This window comes from Lepisosteus platostomus, chromosome 13, assembly GCF_059453375.1.
Source record: "Lepisosteus platostomus isolate fLepPlt1 chromosome 13, fLepPlt1.hap1, whole genome shotgun sequence".
Classification (NCBI taxonomy): domain Eukaryota; kingdom Metazoa; phylum Chordata; class Actinopteri; order Semionotiformes; family Lepisosteidae; genus Lepisosteus; species Lepisosteus platostomus.
In genome coordinates, this window is record NC_142623.1 from 17,060,702 (window position 1) to 17,081,336 (window position 20,635).

General features: G+C 42.7%; 1 protein-coding gene across 14 annotated transcripts in view; it reads right to left on the reverse strand.

Moving 5' to 3' along the window:
- The window catches only part of nfixb (nuclear factor I/Xb), a 199,387-nt gene that overhangs the window by 158,968 nt on the left and 19,784 nt on the right, over positions 1 to 20,635 (reverse strand). For 12 of the 14 annotated variants that reach the window (XM_088603586.1, XM_088603575.1, XM_088603582.1 and 9 more), the window contains exon 2: positions 3,161 to 3,244. In XM_088603586.1, coding sequence (XP_088459712.1) covers positions 3,161 to 3,244 — 84 coding nt within the window. Of the gene's footprint in view, positions 1 to 3,160; positions 3,245 to 13,227; positions 13,840 to 20,635 lie in introns of those variants that run through there. The other 2 variants (XM_088603573.1, XM_088603580.1) reach the window with 2 other exon arrangements.

Sequence of the window (20,635 nt, forward strand, 5' to 3'; positions counted from 1 at the left end):
CAATTGTAAAATGACAGCTAGATTATTTATGAATGCCATAACAATGTGATGCAATTTCTTCATTATTTTAATGACATAATGGGGTTAATAATGAGGTGGTGAGCTAGCTGCCACAGTTACAGAGATCTGCAAAAAGAAGAGAACAAGGACACCTGCTATTAACAGATATCTGCCACAGCCTGTGCAATTTCCCAAGCAATTACAATGGACACTGCAGTGAAGAGGAGTCACTGAGAGAGGTAGCTGGACGGGCTACAAGATTCCGGATCACAGCTTAAAAAGGAAGGTCATCCAAGCCAGAGCGCAGAAGCCCAGGAGCTCCTTAATTAGGATGAGCAAAACGAAACAAGCCACGAAAACAACCCAACAATTCGGACCTTAATGGCACCAGCTAGTTGTCACAGTAACACAGATAACCCTGGAGGCTAATTAGCGCCAAACGTTCCACCTTTGTTAATTGAATTAATTTGAATTCAGAAGCCCTCTCCCCTGACACTTAGTGTCCTGAGGAGGGGTGGGGCACTGCCTCCCACCCCCAGTGCACGTGAAGTCTCCTGAACCGAGAATGAAAGAGCTCGACCTGGGCGAGCTCTGCCTGGCCAGGGCAGGGGGATGAAGAAGGCATTCTTGAAGCATGCCCAGGGGTGGTGAAGTCACTGCAGAATCACAGCCAACTTAGTGCTGGCATGGAGTCCTACAGATTTATGAGTTTTGGGCCCTGGACTGTACATTAGCATAAAGCATCTATATCAGATGCAGAGCTCCCCAATAGCTTGGGTACCAATGACAGCTCCCAGCCATAAAGTGAAAGAGGGTCACAGTTAAACTGCATTAGCCCCCACCCACCTCCCACCCCATCCTATAGGTGAAACTGAAGCAAATTCAGAGTTGTAAAGGTAGCTCCTGCCACTTGTGACTCTATACAGAAATGCATGTGCCTAGTTCTGTTTATTTGCATTTGTATTAATAAAATACACAAGCAGTTACCTGGACTCTTTACTGAGAAACTAGAATTCAAATAAAAAGGGAAGGAAGGAAATTATAGATTTATATAGAAATTTGCTGGCCCGCTCAGATGAAGCCATCTCAGAGCCACACACACTCCAGGCATTTAGTCAGACAATCTCAGCTACACATCCTTATCTGTCACTCAGCGTTCAGACAGATCCACCTTTCCAAAAACATTAAGGCTGGCTGCAGTATTCGAACAGCAGGGCATTTACATGAAGTAAAGAAAAATCAGTTAAACACTTCCCGCTGTTGAAAATGATTCAGTGAGTGCAGACATGAGCTTCTACATTGTATGGCTTTTCACCACCACCCCTTACCAGCATGTCTTCACCACCTTCAGGTGAGCTTCACTGAACAGCCCTCTACTGAGCCCCAGCTACCGACCTCTTTCACAAACACAACATGACGAGACTCAGCCCTCAATCATCTCAAGTCAGCCAAGAGGAGACTGTTCAGCCCTCCTCAATCATCTAGTTGCTCATTAAGTCATCAATCCTCCTGAGGCCCGCCATCGAAAGATCCCAGATTGTCAGCTCAAGACACCCACAACTCTCTGTGTAAAGAAGTACCTTGAATTTTCAATGTATTTATTTTTCTCATAATAACAGATACATAAAACACTGACACGCTAAAATCACTATCTCTCTTATTCAGTTCATCCCTTTGCTACTGAAATGTTTCCCCAAGCTTAGGGAGACAAGATCTCATCTTCAATGATCTGTTCTAATTGATCCTCTAGTTGTTTAATAGGGAAAACATATTTAGTGAGATTGATCACCTCTCCCAGTTGAGGTCAGCAGGTTTTAAAAAAATAATAATTTTAGCCCTTTAACATGAGCCAACAAGAGCACATCAAGCTCACTAAAGAGCAGACATGAAGACGGCGGTATGACCATCTACAAGCTCATCTCGGAGCAGGGTCTGGCAGAGTCACTCAGTGCAAAAGGGCTGTGAAACCAAGGGGGAACAGAAACACTAGAGGAAAACAGGACAGACAGTTCCACTTTATCTGGGGCATGCTCAATTTAATATGAAAGGGCAGCTCCATATTTTCATCCTGTAGCTCATGCATCTGCGCTTTGCCAATATGTTTATTTTACTCAATTTATTTCATGCAAAAACTTTGATACTGATTTATTTGTTCAGCTGATTTTCGTACACAAGTGCAAGTTTCAGTCTTTAATGCTCCACACCTCGCTCAAAAAACAGAGCTTAGACCTTAAATACACCTTACACTCCAATCCTCGGGGCTCTGTGAGTTTTTCTGGTTTGCATTCCAATTAATATTTTAATGGCCTAATTAAGCTCGTTATTTCATTAACTGGGCCTATTAAACCCCTCCCCCCAGGCTCAAGCGGGTGACGTTAAGGAGAGCAATAGAGGCTGCTGTATCCAGCAATAAACAGGCTTGATTGGCTGCTGTTCGCTGACAGTATACTGGGACCACTGACAGGAACCAGCGCTCTGCTCTCATCTTCTCTGTAGGGAAGCGTCCTGTTACAAAGATAATGGGCAAAACTCATTGACTCTCCTGCATAACTGTCCCTCTGTGTATGAAAGCTTTTCATCTGCTTGCACTTAATGTTGCTTAAATCGGATGAATAAAAAAAAAATCAAAACAGCAGATTTACTGCCTGTTCCCCAATGCACAGTATCGCAGACAGAATTACCCCAGTTATGTGCAATTCCTATCCCCCAAGATGCCTAACACAGCGACGCTGATTTCCTACAATAAATGGCATCTGTGAGCTTCGAAAAGCCCTGTTCGATACAAGAGCTCTGCCCCAATATCCAACATATTTTTGGTTTAAATAATCCTTGACATTTTTAAAAATCTAATTCTTGCAAATAAAAATGCCAAACCGTTCTGGTTTTTGAAGCGTTCAAGAATTTAACACCGTTTAGCCCTGGCAATGATGATGAGACCTTCAAGCTGTTGAATTCTGTAATGATGGTTTCACTGCCGATGGGCGGTTTTCTTGCAGCTCTTTCCAGTGGGGCAAAAACTGGGGAAGTTGCACAGGGGGTTAGCGGTGTGATAACGAGCGTAATAACTTGCAGCTGAGAGGGCCGCGTGTAGGGGTGGAACAATTCTCAGAGAGCACAGACACTAACAACAATGAATAAAAAGAAGAAGATTGGTGCATACCCTGTATGAATCAGATATTACAAAGCATTCAGGCAGCCCCTGCCCTCTTGGAGTTTCTTCATTCACCAGAAAGGTTTCGGTTGCCTGCAATGCAATATAACAGTCACTGAGACATCTGCGCCTTACACTCCTTAGTTACACCTTGCACTACAACAGTCAAGCAACTATTTTTTTACTTTAATTTTTTTTACTGTTTTTTATTTTTTTAACATTTTTTTACTGTTTTACATCCGGTGTTTTCACATACATGTAGTTAAGATTTATATGAAACCAAATTTCAAACCGATTTTGGAATTTGCAATAAGAATTCTCAAACATTTTATCTTATAACAGTTAAGGTTCTTTTTACCTTCTTTATACTTTTGCAAACATATACATGTGCACATTATATTTTAAGATTTCTTTTCACCGTAGGTAGAATACACTTTTTAAAGTGCAATTGAGCTGTGCTTCAGTTATCAAAACAAAATTCTTTTTAAAGGCCATTTGATTTTAATCCCCTAAATTCCATAATAATGCATCAAATTGGGATTGATATCCTCACAAAGGCACTGAGAAAGTCAATCCACTGGGCTTCTTCAGAATAAACAGTGAAACACGAACCAGTTGACACATAAGTGGACAATACATGTAAATTCATTTAAAAGTAAAAACAGGAGGCACTTCTTTACACAAAGTGTGGTGGGAGTAGGGAACAGGCTACCAAGCCCATGCTGGTAAAGTCCTTCCTGGCTGGATAAAACAACTGGATGAGGATCAGATCAGGTTTTAAACAAGAGGAGGCCTTTATGGCCTGTTTTTGTGTGTTGATATTTCATTCTTCCCTGTAATTGATTTGGTAACATTTCCCTTGCCTTGTACTTGTATTGTTGTTCTGAGGGCATGCTGGGCTGTAAGAGCTCACTCCGGTCACAGAGAGATTTGGTCACAGGTGTGATTTAATGACTGGCTTATTGCTTGATTGGCACAGAGGTAGACAGCACAGAGACAGGCAGGCAGATAGCATATCGACATGCCTCATGCTCTCCTGAGCAAGTACAGCAGTACCCACAGCTCCTCTTGTATTCACTTGTGTCTACATAATATCTACCTCCCTCACCACAAGTCGAAACGTATCCATAACCCTAACCCCGAGCTTAATTCCATCGCATTGACTCCGCTCCAAAATCCAACCTGTAACCCTAACCCCAAAATTCGGCAAGCTGTATCAAATGCCTTTCCTATGCTCGTGAACCCCTGGAGACACTTTCCGTGCTTTCAAGGGGGTAAGGGGGAGGACATCGGGGCGTGGCGTCCGTAGGACACTTGGAGACCCGTGCATGTGCTCCCGGGGGCCACCTCAAGAACGCCCTCCTGCCTTAAAGAGGGGGCCGTGAAGTGTCCGCCTCTACCTCCCAAAGCCCCGTACCTCCCAGGCTGCCACCCACAGTAACGAGTCCCAGATGCTCGCTAACCACCAAAGCCCCAGAGGGAACCGCCGCGAAGGAAGCAGGGGCTATTCATATCTTCGCAATGAGTTACATTGTTAAATAACACTCAGCAGTCAAATAAAGCCCAGAATTAGGCCTGGAAAGTGCAGACGGAAAATGAGAAGCTGCGGTTGTGTGTGGAAAACAGCTGCAGGCAGCCTGCGGGATGGGGCTTCAGCGCGGAGAGGAGCAGGAAGGGGAGGGGAGGGGCAGAGCCCTCTCTCTGCAGGTCTCAGGTTCCAGCGCCTGGGTGGGGAGAGGGCTCTGAGGGGGACGGGGGGGTTAATGCAAAGAATGCCCCCCCCCTCTCCTCTTCACCCTCTCATTGGGTACTCATCAATGCTGATGCAAACCCACCAGGAAACGTAATTATTTGTAACTGAACTCTTTGCTGCAGGATCCCTTTCGAATGCTGTTTTTTTTCCCCCTAACACTGAAGACAAAGCAGCATTATAAACTGTGGCAGTGCCACCAACCCCCCCACCCCACCCCGCCAAGCCCTGATTTTTGATTTGTGGCTCCCATGATATGCCTTATCCCAGCTGCACATGTCTTGTGCAATGGAAAGGAGCAGTGAGCGACGGTACTGCCTGTCGTGATTTTGCACACGTCTAAGCTTGAGGTTTGTCCAGTGGTTTTGCCAAGTTGCAGTTCAAGATCCTGAAGTGCCCTTCTGTCACTGTCACTCCACGACCCCAGTTCCCCAATCCCAGGGGGGGGGAATCCCAATCCCAATCCCAATCCCGGGGCTAATGACATTCCCTGGATACAAAACAAATCAGGTCTACAGGGCTCAACCTTACCACCTTGCACATAAAGAGAGGTCATTTATTGATTAGGCCAACCAGGAATCCATAAAATACGATTTAGGTTAAATGCATAGTTAGAACCTGCACAACACAGTGATGTGTTGTTTTCCAGGAAGCCAAAGTAATTACGCAACTCTTTCTGAAGTCTTGCAAAGGGACAAATGAGTACAGCACTAATTTACAATCTGTGTGCGTTTCTGAAATTCTGGGCCCAAGTGAAGATCTGTGGCGTGAATGGAGTCTCCCGCTTCTATGCACACAAACCAGAGGACAAGAGTGGAAACTACGTGGAAGTGCATTTAAAGAGGAAAACAGGAGACATCTCTTTACTCAAGGGGTGATGGGAGTGTGGAACAAGCTGCCCAGCCACAGTGTTGAAGCTGATACCCTGGCTTTTCTCAAGAAACGTCTGGGTGATACATTTGGATCAATGAGCTACTAAATACCACACAGGCTAGATAGTGGAGGCTGAATGGCCTCCTCTGGTCTGTAACTGCTGTTATGTTCTAATTCACTCATCCAAGAAATATAAATCTGATTAGTTGAAACGACTAAAACACATGAAGTGGTTTCATATATTACCATGACGTATTTGCTGAAGAATGACATGATTTGATGTAATCCTCCAAAGCACAACCACTATCTCTTTACATGCACATGCCCTTATGATACATAGTATTAATTAAATATGGAATCACTTTTTACAGATAAGTAACATATGTCCAGTCCATATGGACACCCCTGAGCAAAACCCGCCTAAAGGCCTAATCTAATTAACATTTCACAAATTAAAAAAAACTCTGTGAAATATATTTTTGACCTAAATGGACAGAAACATAGCACAAGTACTTTACAAAACAGGGAGGTGTGTATTGGATTACATTATTGATTCTTAAAAGCATGTACAGTACGTATGTCATGAAACATTTTCTTAAAGAATCTCTTGACAGTCAGGGTAGATAAATTGATTTTTGGAAGTGTTAATACTTCTGAAATCACGATCTTTTCAGGCACAAATTACAGAAATGTATTTATGAAAGTCACAACCAATAATGGTGCACATTTATTTCTCTGCAATAAAGCAATGAAAGCAATTTCTGACAATATTTTACGTTTGTTGAATACCAAAGGAATTAATTTTCAGTTGGCACAAATATCAGACAACAAAGCAAACATTTTAATATGATTTTGCTTTTGATTTTCAGTTAAATATATAAAACTGTGCTCTATCTCCCTTTTATATATAACAGCGTAAGAATGAGGTTGATCTCCTTAGCCATTTTAAATAAGGATTGCGAGCCTAATTCAGTAAGAAGTGAGCTAGAATATTGCATGGATTCCACAAAAACTCAAAATTACCACTGCATTGAAATGATTAGAGGAGCACACTGTGAGGGCTGATACAGATACACTGATACTGGGACTTATCAAAACCAAAACTACCTTGACACTGGTGCCATAGAGGAACATGGTAGCTGCTGAAGAGCTGAATGGCCTGTTCTCAGAACTACCTTTCGTTATGAACAGATAAGCTCTGCACTTGTGAAGCTATCCCAGCATATAGGCCCAAATCTACCTCTCTCGTCTGACATTTGAGGGCTTAATTCGAATGAATTTAAATGTTTACCTGTGTGTTTTTTTAAGGGGCATGCACATATATTAGGCAGGATAATGGGATACAAGAGGTGAATCAGCCAGGCCTTGGTGCCTAACTGAGTTCAGGCCTTGAGTGTTACATGCAATGAGTAGACAAACACACACTCACACACTCGTACAAACACACACTCTCACACTCGCACACACACTTACACACACACACTCAGCAGCTGGTCCCCTCATGATTCTAGTTCAGGCCACACAGCAGCCCCCAGGAGCTCACAGCCATGTCTTGTTTATTACTGTCATTACTGTTGTTATTACGTCTCATAATTTTTGCTGGTAACGGACGGCTGATGACGAACTGCTAACGTGGTCTGTGGCAGCCACATCAAAGCACCGGGGAAAACTTGTTAAAACAATTAAAAGGAGGAACAAACGAACATCATGCAACTCAGTGCCAAAGCCAACCCAGGGGGGACACACTGTAAATATGGTATTATATTCAACTCAATATTGGGGGAATGGGGGTGAGGGTTGGACAGTAAGGGGGTTTCAAACACTACAATGACCAAATGTTATAAAGGGATCGAAATAAATGCAGAAACAAGGATAAAATTAAAAAGAACATAAGGTTACAAAAGTGAGGAGGTCCACTTCTTCCATTTGATAGTTATTAGTTAATTGATCCAATTAACCAGCCACTTCTTGAGGGAAGCCAGATATCCACTTCAACAACATGGCTGGGTAGCTTGTTGCTGACTCCCACAACTCTTTGTGTAAAGTGCCTCTTGCTCTTGCACTTCCATGCAGTCACAATTCAGTCAAGGCTACAACAACAGTGTCCCACCTGGGAATTGAACCTTCAGTGTCCTACCCAAGAGTGACTAGCAGCTCAATGATGACAAAACCAGGACACACAAAAATGCTGCCCTTGGATAAACTGTCACTCGGTCCGTATCACTGTCCTTTTGTAGCTTCATTTCTCACCAACTGAATAGTTAAGACATTTCTGAGCGGAAGGTGAATCAATGTTTTGCCTGAGGGGTACAGATGAGTAATTACTGGAGCAATAAATAACCATGAGATACATCATGGATGCTGCCTGCAGCACAGGTTCAGATTGGCCTTTCCCAGGGACTGCAGACGCAATGCGAACTGAGTCACATCCGCCCTTCGTCAACAGGTAAGGCAGCAGGTGAGACCAAGTCGAGGCCTCCAGAAACCAGCTCTGCAGTGTTCCCCGATTATTGCCATGTGGGGACAATTGTGAAATTGGACGGTTGCTGACATCTGAGACTGTTAATCATCGGTTGTTCCTTAAATACCTGTGGTCTGGTTAATCCTAGTATTGAAATACAAATTGTCTGTGATAGTCAACAACATGTTGGGCCATGTGCTTTTCGACAAGAGGGAAGTCAGTCCGACTCTCTATATGAATCCTCGCTTCTGTCCTCCCGTCTCATCTGCAGTGTGGTGCTGCTTTTGAGGAGCTCTTTAAATTGCTTTTAACAATGGCAATTTGCAACCTTAATTGTGCTCCCCACTTCATCAAAGCTGCTCCCTAAAGAGATACTTGTTTTATCCCATTTGTTTCCTTCTTGTGTGAGCGCGTGTGTCTGTTACTTGTTTTTTCAGAGGGTGTGGGAGGGTGAAAATTAAAGTTGGACGCCTCGTTTCATTTTAATCACATGTCCCTACAGTCCCCCCCCCCCCCCACCCATCACCACCACCACCACCACCAATGAACAGCAATCACAGCCGTGCACACTGCCCGATGTTTTCATCTCCTACGCGTTAGGTCCCATCAGGAAAAACAGAAAAGGAATCTTGGCAGTCAGAGGTCTGGGAGACAGGTGAGAGCATTATGACGTCAAAGGGAAATACTACACGATTCTGTTAATGCAAAGCGCAGCTCACTGATGCGACACTACGTATAGCATATATTCACAGCCACATGGGTTTTGACTTTACCCTGATGAGAGCTCCTCCAGATATGAAGAGTGACGTATAGATGACACAGGATGCACCTAATGTGATATCACCGCTCTTACAGGTAACAACCTGCACAGCAATAAACAGTGTGGGATAATGATATGGAACGGGCTCTGATGCACACCTCCCTCCTGTCCTTGCTCAGATTTTTCACCAGCTCTGATCACACACAATAGTTCAGGCAGTTCTCGGAGAGGAATATAAAACCCCCGCTGCACGGCAGTTTGAGTTAGTTCCCTTCCATAGCTGCTGACGCTCACTCTGACGGGACTGACAGATCAGAGATCCAGTCCACGTAACTTTGTGTTAACTTCTCCTCGCCTGTGTGAGCAGCAAAAGGTTGTGGCAACAAGCAGGAGACGACCCTGCCTGTCAGCCTTCGCCCTGCACAAGAGTCCAGCCGATACGAAAGTACGAGTCTTATCGGGTTTTTCCTTGCGGTTCTGTATGGGGGGAAAAGCCATTCACTGAAAGAAACGAGGGTGCCATTCGATCCAGCTGAGACCTCACCAGATGACATCACCTCCACAGAAAGCCAAAAGAGGCTGGCCAGCCGAGACTTATAACCAGCATTTCAGATTCAGAAACTGGCTTGTCCTACTCTCTAATATGCACCATCATCATCACTACAGGATATAATTATATTACAATTTACACAGCTCTGAAAACAAACTCCTGTTATTATTCCCCACACAGCCAAAGAAACCAGAGATATTGCTGGATAGATCTCAAGGGAAAAAAAAAAACATCTATGTTACTCTTGCAAAGTAGCAATTTTGTGTATGTAAAACAACAAATGCACAATTCCTGCTTGAACAAAATACAAAAAACTCCCACCTCCAAAACAACAGAAAATTATATTCTCTCAGTCAATAAACGCAGTGAAACACAACTTGACAAATGTAGCTTACAGCTTTACACTTTGAATACTAATAATACAGTATACTATATACTATACTAACTGTGCACGTCATTTAATAAATGTTTAATGGATGTATTATGTATTATGATTAACTAATTCAGCTTGTGATTTTATCCAGAGTGACTTACATTTGTACCCATTTAGAGCAAGGTATTTTACTGAAGCAAACTCATCAAATAACCTTCCCTTTCACAGCACAGCAGCAGAGCCCCAACTTAAGATCTGAACCTGCACCCTTCCAGTTATCAGACCAGAGCCCCGCTGTAATTTAGCACTGCTGCTCTGTTAAGCAACTATTAGTAGAATGGTTTCAATTAAATCACAGCAAACATCTACTGTGGATTAATTCCATGGCATTAACAAACCCTAATCCCGACCATAGCCTGAACCATACCGCTAACTGTAAAGCTTATATAATAATTTCTTAATGAGATTTTAAACCATTGCATGTGAAAAGGATGTTAATAGACGGTTATAAGCGAGAGTTAACCTAAAGTGTGACCAGAATTAACTGTTTCAATGCAGTTTGCCGATTCTACCAGAAAGTAACAATGTTGTCCAGAGTTGCCCAGCAGAAGATTTTTAAGTGATTTATTTTCGTATCTCTCAAGCTCTTCACACGAGTGAATCTGAAATCATGTAATCTGAAAGATCTGTATTTAAATGTAAAAATCTGTATCCGCAAATCCGGAGCTAAATCCAAGAAATACACATGATAATGTTTACATTTCGCAATGCTGTATTGTTGTACATAGAAGCATTTCAGCGCAAACAACGCTGTCCCGGTTATCAACACAAATTCTGTCCCTTTCCAACTTTTCCTGTAGTTCTGTCGCTGTGATAGGCTGTAGGCTATTTTTTAACATTTATCGTATGGATGTGACTCCTCCATTTAGAAATGTAACTGACGGATATTCGTTTCCTTTCCAGCTCGACGCTGAAAAGCGAGCTTCGTGCTACAGCGCGCCCGAGTCCAGGCGCACGAATTCGATCCGCGCTGCCTCTCTCACACACACCGCAGGCCGCAGCGCGGCACTGAAATCCGCGCTTTGACAGAGTCGAGCCGGACTGGCTGAAGGCGAAATTAAAACAAAACACTTTAAAATAATCTATTTTAAATCTACGACGATTCCGCATACTATCCGGTGTACGGCTATACATTTTGGATGTTCCGGTACTTTCCTCTGTTCGAAACCTGCTGCAATGAAAGACTCGTATCCAAACCCTCTCGGTGAAAAGGATAGTCTTAAACTCGCAGAAAACGTGAACTCGCACCTGGAAATCGATTCTAGACGAGTCAGATTCTACACGCGGCGTTCTCTAAATTCCTCTCTTTTCCTTCAGAGGGGAAACAAATTTGATGTGTTACACATTTTTCGCTGAAGTCCGTTGTGGCGGGTATAAAGTCTAGTTTTTTTCCTCCAGCCCAGCCACCCGCTCACGCCTGACAATTCTCCCACATACGAACGTTTTCCTTCAAATAAACCCAGTTCGAACACAAATTATGCGATAATTCTCAAAAGCGCCGGGGATGGGGGAGGCATAAATGAAAGTCTCTCTAATTTCACCGAGCGAAAATGCAAAATAAAAGAGACTTTCGAAGTTTTTAACAGCACCTTGCGTGATTCGCTTAGGAGTCCTATTCAAAATCATACACATTAACCAATAAAACTGAATACGACCGGTACGCCAACTGGTACTTAAAATGAACACCCTAGTATTTGTAAATCAGCTCGGATGAAATATATCTATGTGTGTCAGGGTAAAGGGGCTCTGTTTAAGAATCAGGTGCAGAGAGTGGTCTGGCAGCGCTGGCGGCCGGGAACCTATCTGACCAGACGCGGAGAAGGCGTCCTTCTCAAGCGGTCCACGCCAGCCGGCCAGAGAGCGGGGGCAGTTGCTGGGTGCCCTGCCTCTCCGTGGCAAGGGGACGGAAACAAGCTTTTTCATATTTGCAGTACTGCAAACCAAAGATAGCCCGACCTGCCGAAGCCAAGCTGTCCTTTTATGAAAAGGGGAGCCTCATTTTCGGGGACATGCACCTGCTTCCTCGCAGTTTAGTCACGAAGGATTACAGCGCTCATGGACGACACTGAGGAAAGAGTCGCAGCAAGACGCTGAAGCTACCCTCCACTTCGACAATTTCCACGTACGCGCAATAAATCACTCACGCAACTCGCTCCGGACACCCGACATTTTCAGTGGGTTTTTTTTTTTTGGCCCATGCACGTTCGCAACGAACGTGCTTAACGGGGAAAACACCAAGCCCCACTGGTTCATGATTTATCCTCAAGCGGACTGTCACATCCCCAGCGTCGCCCTGCATCCGGTGAGCCGCCAGCGACGAACACTGGCAGCCGGGCACCTCGGCGTTTCGCAAGTCTGACAGGAACTTTTCACACGAAGTGTGTCTGACAGCAGATGACTCCCTGGGGGTTGACGACATACAGAAGGACCACAGTTTACGAAAAGCACGTCTCTATACAGAGCTACCCACGCATGTGGTGCGCGTAACTCACACCACTGGAAAACGATCCTCGGCCGCAGGCTGAATTAAGTCTGAAAAGGGGTATATGCATTTACAGTATCTATATAAAAGGTCGGCCATGGGATTTTTCTCAAATTCGCAAAGGTGCAAGGGCCACACGGGTCTACCTCACACCGGCGCAGGACACCGGTGACTCGCTCCGAGGTTGACATCGGTAATTACGGAGACGAGACAGAAGGGAGTTTTATCCCAGGCTTCACATGAGCGGAGCTGAAAAGAGTTTGCTCCTGGAAGGGTAGGAAAAGGGTTATGGGGTGGGGGTGTGGAGGATGCGATCATATTTGACGCCAATACTTACCGACTGAACTTGGAAAAAACACTTTTAGAGAAAGTTACTCATGACTGATCGCGACTTAAGGAGCCCTGAATCGCAAGGAACAGGCGCCTTCGCTTGGTAACACGTACACACACAAGCAGGAACAAAATCTCTTAAAATAGAAACCCTACCCTACAGACTTCATTAATTACATTCAGATAGACGCACAACAGGCTTGTAAATACTACGTTAATGAGAAAGTTATGCCTCATGTGAATAAAAAGCTATAAGCGATATATTTCACAAAAAGCCGTGAAAGTTGGATGCAAACTAAAGACTCCTTGTTTCTTATTAGGTACTAAAAGGTGCTGCCAAAGCAACGTTTTCTTTTCTGGTTTAAAGAGAAAAAGACTTGTTTACAGCCTTTCAAACGTATTAAAAAGAGCAAATTATTGATTTACACGGCACGTACCATTATGGTGCAGGGAAGTTTGCCAAAAGTCTCAAAGACCCATTTTTTTTCTTTAAAGGAAAAAAAAAAGTGCAGCTTCCAAAAAGAGAGAGAGACTCGATTTCTTCGGTGATACCGGAAGCACACAAACCTCTCAGCGCAAGACGGCCTGTAGCCCAGCAAACATTTCTTTTAAAAAAAAACCCAACAACTCTTCTTAGAACAAAAAAAGGTGAGCTGATCCCAGTCCTCCAGACCGTATCTGCCTTCGGGGGTTCCTCTCTGTGTGGCTCGACCTCGCCGGAGTGACTCGTGGAAGCGCGGGGTCCAGTCGCGGAGACGTCGCGTCCTGTGCTCCGCTCTCCAGACCGAAGCTCCGGGCGAACAGACAGGCGAAGCGGCGCGGCGCAACCCAGTTCTGTACGGCCGTGCAAGCAATCAACCAACCCCCCCAAAAAAAGAGTTCTCGAATGAATTTAAGACTGACAGTAAGTTGTTGTCGTTGTTTTCCAGCAACAGTTATTTTGTTCGTTTTAAGATTGCTTCTAGCATCACCTCTCCCTCTCCCTCTCTCTCTCTGTCTCGCTCCCCCCTGCCCAAAAAAAAAGCTGAACCCCTCCAACCGCCACCAATAACCCCCCCTCCCCGCCACCCCCACCACCTCGGTTCTTCTCCAGCCTCTTCCTCCGCCGTGCAGAAGAGTGCGGCGCAGATCAGACAAAAAACCCCAACAAGATCACGGCCGTAATCTACTGGAGATTACCGTGCGGGAGCCCGACTGGAAGAGAAAGGAGGAAGGTGTGCGCCTGTTGGGCGGGGGTGGGAAATAAAATAATATAGAGAAACAAATAGATTTGTGGCTACACACACGCACACAAACTAGCTAGCGAAGGAGAGGACTGGCCCTGAGATCGGGAGCCGTGGGTCTCTGTAGGAGCAAAGGAGAGCTAGTGAATTATTAATAAAGGACCACGGCTAGCAGTCTGTCGCGTCTGCCCGTGGCCGGAGCCGCAGCTCGGGGTTTAGCAGCATTAAACTGACGGGCTCGGAGGACATCGGCAGCGGCGGGGATTAGACCTGGCCGGCTGCAGAGCCGCCGCCACCCGGGAGGCAGGACTCCGGGAGGGGGAGAGAGAGAGGGAGAGTGAGGTGGGAGAAAGTGAAGGAAGTCGGAAAAAAAAACCCAGGGATTAGAAAACGAAGCAACAAAAAGGCTAAGATGCAACGCGAATGTGTGAAGCGCTGCCTGTAAAAATGTGCCTTTAAAAAAAATATTCACCAAAGGGCAGCCACGCACATTAGTGAAAACGGGCTCGAATAAGTCAGCGCAACGGTTTGTAGTGTAGAGCTTCCGCAGATCGCACGGTTGTCGCACACGGCTCAAACTTTCACGGGTGTCGTGAAATATGTAGCAGAGTGACGCCAACAGTGATAACTACAGAAAGCGAGATGCTGCATACGGGATGCGTTGGCCAGTTGAGAAAGTAATTGTATCTAATCAGTGCCTTCTTCTGTATCCGTCTGCAATTAGGAATTATTAATGTTTGCTCTGTGTGCCTTGTCGCTTATTGGATGTATACAGCAAAATTACTGGGAGAAGCGAACACAAGAGAAGTCCTGTAATACTTATTATTGTCTGTAATGTGAATTGCTTTGTACAGGTGCGCTGCGAACTAAGCTTCGCGATTTTTTTTCCCCAAGGTGTTTTTGGCAAGCCTTAATGTGTTTTATACTATATATCAGCAAACGCCGCAGGCAGACTTTTTAAAGAAACGTACGTGTTAACGGCGTGTGGCTCAGCCAAGCGTAAGAGATTGTGCGCGTCTGTCTCTTCTCCATCATTTGAAATGTAATTGAATTGCATTTCAATTACTTATTATTAGATCATCGCACCATATACAAAAACACCAAGACCTTATTCATTGAAATATAAACGAAGTGTACGTATATGCGACGAAAATGAGAAATCAAAGCCTGCTGGTAAATTGAATCATTTCAGGTTTCTTGCCATCCGATGACTCGTGTCGTCACATAAAGCGCCTAAATATATTTCTTCGATCTTAAAATCTCATCCGACTGAGAACTTCGCTGTAACGTTTCTGTTTTTATTAATGTAAAGGTCCGATCACCCACCCTAACAAAGATGAGAACATCTCGAATTATTCTTCCTTTTCGCGTTTTTCCATCACACTCCTCTCGGTTCACACAACTGGACTAGACTAGACGTTTTTTTGTCATTTTTCTTAAACTGTGGAATGTATCCGAGTCATTTAAAACACACAGCAAGACAAGGAACCTAAACAGACTAATACTAAAAACCCTTTGGTCTCAACTGCCCAGATTGCATAAAGGTGTGGATTTTGTTTCCGCGAACAAAGAAAATATTTCAGAGTCGGTTGTGTTTTCTGTGAAGAGAAGGGAAAACGCTCACAGTACTGTTTATTTACAAATCAACACTGTATTAACCCAACACACCAGACATTTCTTAGTTGTTGCCGTTCATCTCCACAGACGTCTGCAATCGCCAAACAACTCGATATTGCAAAGAGGAGACTGTTGTTTACAGGCTCATAAATTAAACGACAGGGATACGGATCCTATGGTATTTTATACAGCCGTGTTTCTTCACACTGCTTTACTGAATTCCGCGTGGTGTCACAATCGTAGGCCTATAAATAGGCCTAAGCCTACATCGATAATTTTAATATTTGACCAGTTTAAACCACACATTAAATAAGACACCCATAATGGTGTCTCTGATCTCCTATAGGCAGTCTTCAGGGATTCTGTTTCAGCTTATTGCGCTGCATCATATACCTCATTCAGCACCGTTATCAGTCGTCGAACTAGACTGTTCTTTGAATAGGGAATGCTTTTATCTTCAATCGATTAGGAATGAGCTGCTACAACGTTTCATGTTTGAGTAATTTAACCATTTATTTATTTCTGGCACACGTCCCTAACTTTTTTTTTTACACATTTCATTTTTTCCTGAATACCCAATGTATGTTCTAATGTATAACTGTTAGGTTAAAATTTAAGATTAGGCTACTAAAGACAAAGGAATAGTGAAACTGTGATTCCCCCCCCACTCTATCCATGGCAGTCAGTCCTCTGTCCAGATCTGTCATATCCTGACGCTTTTTGTCTGACCATGCCTGCCACTGTCAAAGGGCTGCGCATGCGCAATGCACAGAAGTGTCAAATTATGAATGTGACAAACGTTTCTTCAACTGCCTGTGCAATAACCCTTTTTAATTTACATTACAATGCAAGACACTGGTAAACTGCACTGGGCAAAATAACTGCAAATAATATGCACGTTTAATGTAGAAAATATCGAGATATGACTCCTGTCGGATGCCAAGGAAAGGATAAATGCTTAATATAATCGCCCCCCTTTTCTCGCGCAGAAAAAGGGAGATATAACAGTTTGTATGAAAAAAGTAAGCAAACAAGTGTCAGTGACGCTGTTTGTCATCATTAAGGTAAACCACACGTCAGGTTTATTTTAAAAATTTGGCAGGTACATTTGAAACATTGCGGATTTATAATAGATCTATTATTACTAATAATAACAGACCCCCTATATTGAACATTCAACATTCAGTAACCGTGTAAATGGAAAGAAAAGCGTGTTTTCTCCCCCAGAAACCGAGTGACCTATTTACTCAGCGCCAGTGGAGAGGCTTAACAAAACGCAGCTGTTGACAAGTGGAAAGGAGTGGGGAGGACTGGAACAGGCAGAATCTAGATGGAAGGAAGGGCGTTTTGAAGCCGAAAACAGGAGTCGCTTCTTTACTCAAAGAGTGGTGGGGGCCTGGAACAAGCTAGCCAGCCCTCTCGTTGAAGCCGAACCGTGTTTCCTCCTATAAACGAAAGGACGAGATCCTCAGATCAATTAAGTACAATCTACCAAACGCGCAGGATGGCTTGTAACCTTTCACATGACTTGGGTATATTCGTTTGAAAGGACCTTTCTGAAATACTCGAACACAGAGCACGTCACAGATCTTCTCTCTGTCTTGTTATTTTCATAATTAACCTTTCATTACCGTCATGGGAAATATTTATGTGTGTCGCGGAACAGCGCAGGTCAAACTGGGAAGTGAAATAGTTTTTACAGCAGCACAAAACCAGACACTCATTACGTTTCTGTTGTCCATCTATTCCGTACTTAAATACTGTAGCTGTGAATGAAACGTTAGAAAGGTCTAATAATTCATCAAAATAGGACGTTTTTAAGTGGCAAAATGTAATGGGTTTTTAATCCACTGTACACCCGAGCACCGAATCTGAGTCAAAGGCCTACAAACCCTCTTCAGGCTTGGAAGCATTCACATTTGAACAAGTATTTTCGCAAATTTAGATTTGTTTGAGCGGCAAGGCAACGTGAAGTATTTTAAATCAAACACTCCATGTTTTTATTAATTGTTGTCGCACACTGATGTACTGTAATTACAAACTTTCAGTTTGACACTGTCATCCCTAACTAAATTATTTCTATAAATATATATATTGCCTTTATTTCTCGGATTAGGTCGATTTTTTTCGATAAAGCTCATGTACAATTAGGTCAAATAAAGGAAAGCAAAAATGACGAATTAGCTAAATAACTGACGAAATCTACAACAAAATATTACTCGGAAGTCAAATGTATAACAATGTCTCGGTGTTTTAGAGCCAAGCTAATTTGACAAGGGCTCTAAAACAACGTTGTTGTTTTTTCGTTTGCACAACCCCGCACTAACAATTACAGAAAATAAAATATATAAAAACAAATCTGAATATCTTACATTGATTTTATACTGTAGCTACAGGTCATTTAATCTAATTATTCGAAACAAAACATTTCAGGTTTAGAATAGGTTATCTATTTGGGCATAAAATCCATTCATATTATGTTCCTATATCGAATTGAATTTTTTATTCAAGCTAAACATAAATAATGCTTGATGATTATTACCGTTCTCAGTTAGAACTGATTTTATAAAAATAGCACCATAATTAAACATCAATTTAGGGTCGTGAGGCCGATGAATGTAGTATATTTATTTGTAAAAATTCAAATTCACTTTGAAAAGTTTTTGAATAGACGGGGTGAATGTTAGGTCAATTTTAATTTAATAGCACTTTTAAGACATACTCTGAATACTAAAGAATTTACTAAAGACAATTTACTGTTTAAAGAGACTAATTTACTTGGTCATAGTTTAGTCCTGTTTAATAAGAGTGTGTTAGAAACACATCAGGCTATTTAATTTGTTGGAATGTTATCAGATGCACAAGATTCTCCACTGAGTTACTGCACGGTGAAATATTTAATTTGTGGGTATATGTGCGCTGGTTTTGTTCTTAGGAAAACACAAATAGGAAAGTAACCCTAACAACATCGTCAGTAAATGCTGCTGTGGTAGAAAAATTTTGAATATGACCTTAAACAAAATTTAAAAAAAAGTCAAAATCAGTCACATTTTCCACAAAACACTGTATGCAGATAGTTTTCTTTATTTGTGGCTTAACCCGATCGTACACTCCTCTAAAAGGGACTAAGATCCGTGTGTTCTTTGGGCACGGCGGATATTTCCGTAGTGCTTTTGTTAGACGTCAATCAAAGGCGAACCGTAAGTGTACAGAAGCACATACTGTAAATGAGTGGTTATCCAAGTTTACTTCTATCTCAAGCGTTACGTAAAGAGCGCTGTCCTGGATAAAGCCTAAATTCCATTAAGTCACTGATAACAGACAAGTCAGAGGCGGACTTTTAAATGCGTTTCTTAGGTGCAGCGAAGCCCACGCACCTGTCCGATGTTTTGCATGATATAAAACATCTTTAGTGAAAACGAGAAGAAACCAACGTTTGTTTTCACAGTCAGAATGAAGTACTTTTCTACGTCCCACGGTTGTGTAGGTCTCTATTGCAAAATAGGAAACAGACTTATCGGAGGAAAACTCGCGTTTAACTCTTTAACTCTCGCCCGTGAAACAGTGGAGTAGGTGACACGAATCGTTCGCTTCGTCGAGACAAACGCCAAGAGGAAACAAAGTTTTGATGCGGGACTTGTGCAAAGTCACTCCAAATCGATTCCACACCTGAGCGCGCAATATGCGGTTTGCATTATGACCACGCTCACTCGAGTCACCCAAGGCGCAAGGTGTGTGCCTGCGGACTGAGACATGCTGTCATTTGCTCTTGTGAGAATGGTTATTACCTAAATCGGGAACGAGGAGGAAAAAAAAACAGTTCTTAATAATATGCCATTTGGATGGACTCCGAGTATCAGAATGATAAGGTGACGAAATAATAATAATAATAATAATATACACAGGATTCAGAAACCAAAACGTCGATTCGGGATAATTATGTCCTTTCTCCTTGTAATGAGTTAATGAAAAGACATGCTTATATTTCGTTTAGAAAATTAATAATAGTAGCATTAAACACCTTTACTGTTTTTTTTTATGAGACGATTAGGGGAGTGACGTTTATGACGATAAACTACTCACCACCCTCTAATAGGGAACTGCTAGTAGTCACCTGTGTCTCTGGTCTAAATGTTCAGCCGAAATCCGTTATTTTCTACATTAGGTAGGCTTATTCAGAGACTTGTGTGTCACATCACAGCTTCAGAAATGTCCCAGCTCAGCTTAATTAAAAGGGGCTCTGAAAAAGCGTTTTAAAACTCACAAATGCCTTTTTTCTCACTTTAGGTACATCGTTTAGAATTCGAATTTTTACCCCTTGTTTTTCGTTGCTAAGAGACTTCAGTTCAGTCGGTTTCTCTTTGAGAGAGAGGGGTTATATCTGGAAATAGCACAGGTGGCGAATAACTTGGTCAAAGCCGGAGGAAAGCTTTGCTGTTAAAGATGAAGAATTCTCTCGGTAGAACGTGCAGGTTTTTTGACTTGTCTTTTAATTTGTTTAAAAACATTAAACACGCCCAGGAAATATTAAGTACTGATCAAACCAAGCTTTTTGAAATCATTAAATCAAATAGCTTCCAGACGAATCTCCGATACCACACAACAAAAACTAAAATCACTAAAACGCGAATTCCTCGGCTGTTCTTTTTCTTAACACACATTATTTTCGACCAAAATGCTGAAAAAACAACAACAATAATAATATTTTTTTCCCAACACGTATAACTCCATGCAAATCAAAACAGGTTTACATTTTCATCGAGTATCAGACTATGATAATACCATTTCACTTTTCCCTGAAGATTAGAAATTCTTAACGATCTGTAAGATATTGGCTAACCTTTCACCTTTTCACCAAGGTTACAAAAACGTTACAAAAAAACTGCCGCTAAAACAGTCCTAAAATCTAGCTAGATTTATGCTTCTGTTTACCGTATTAGGAGTTAAAGGAGTCTTGAATTAAGCAGGACACCTGCATTTACTTCAAGCAACACAGATCACAGGA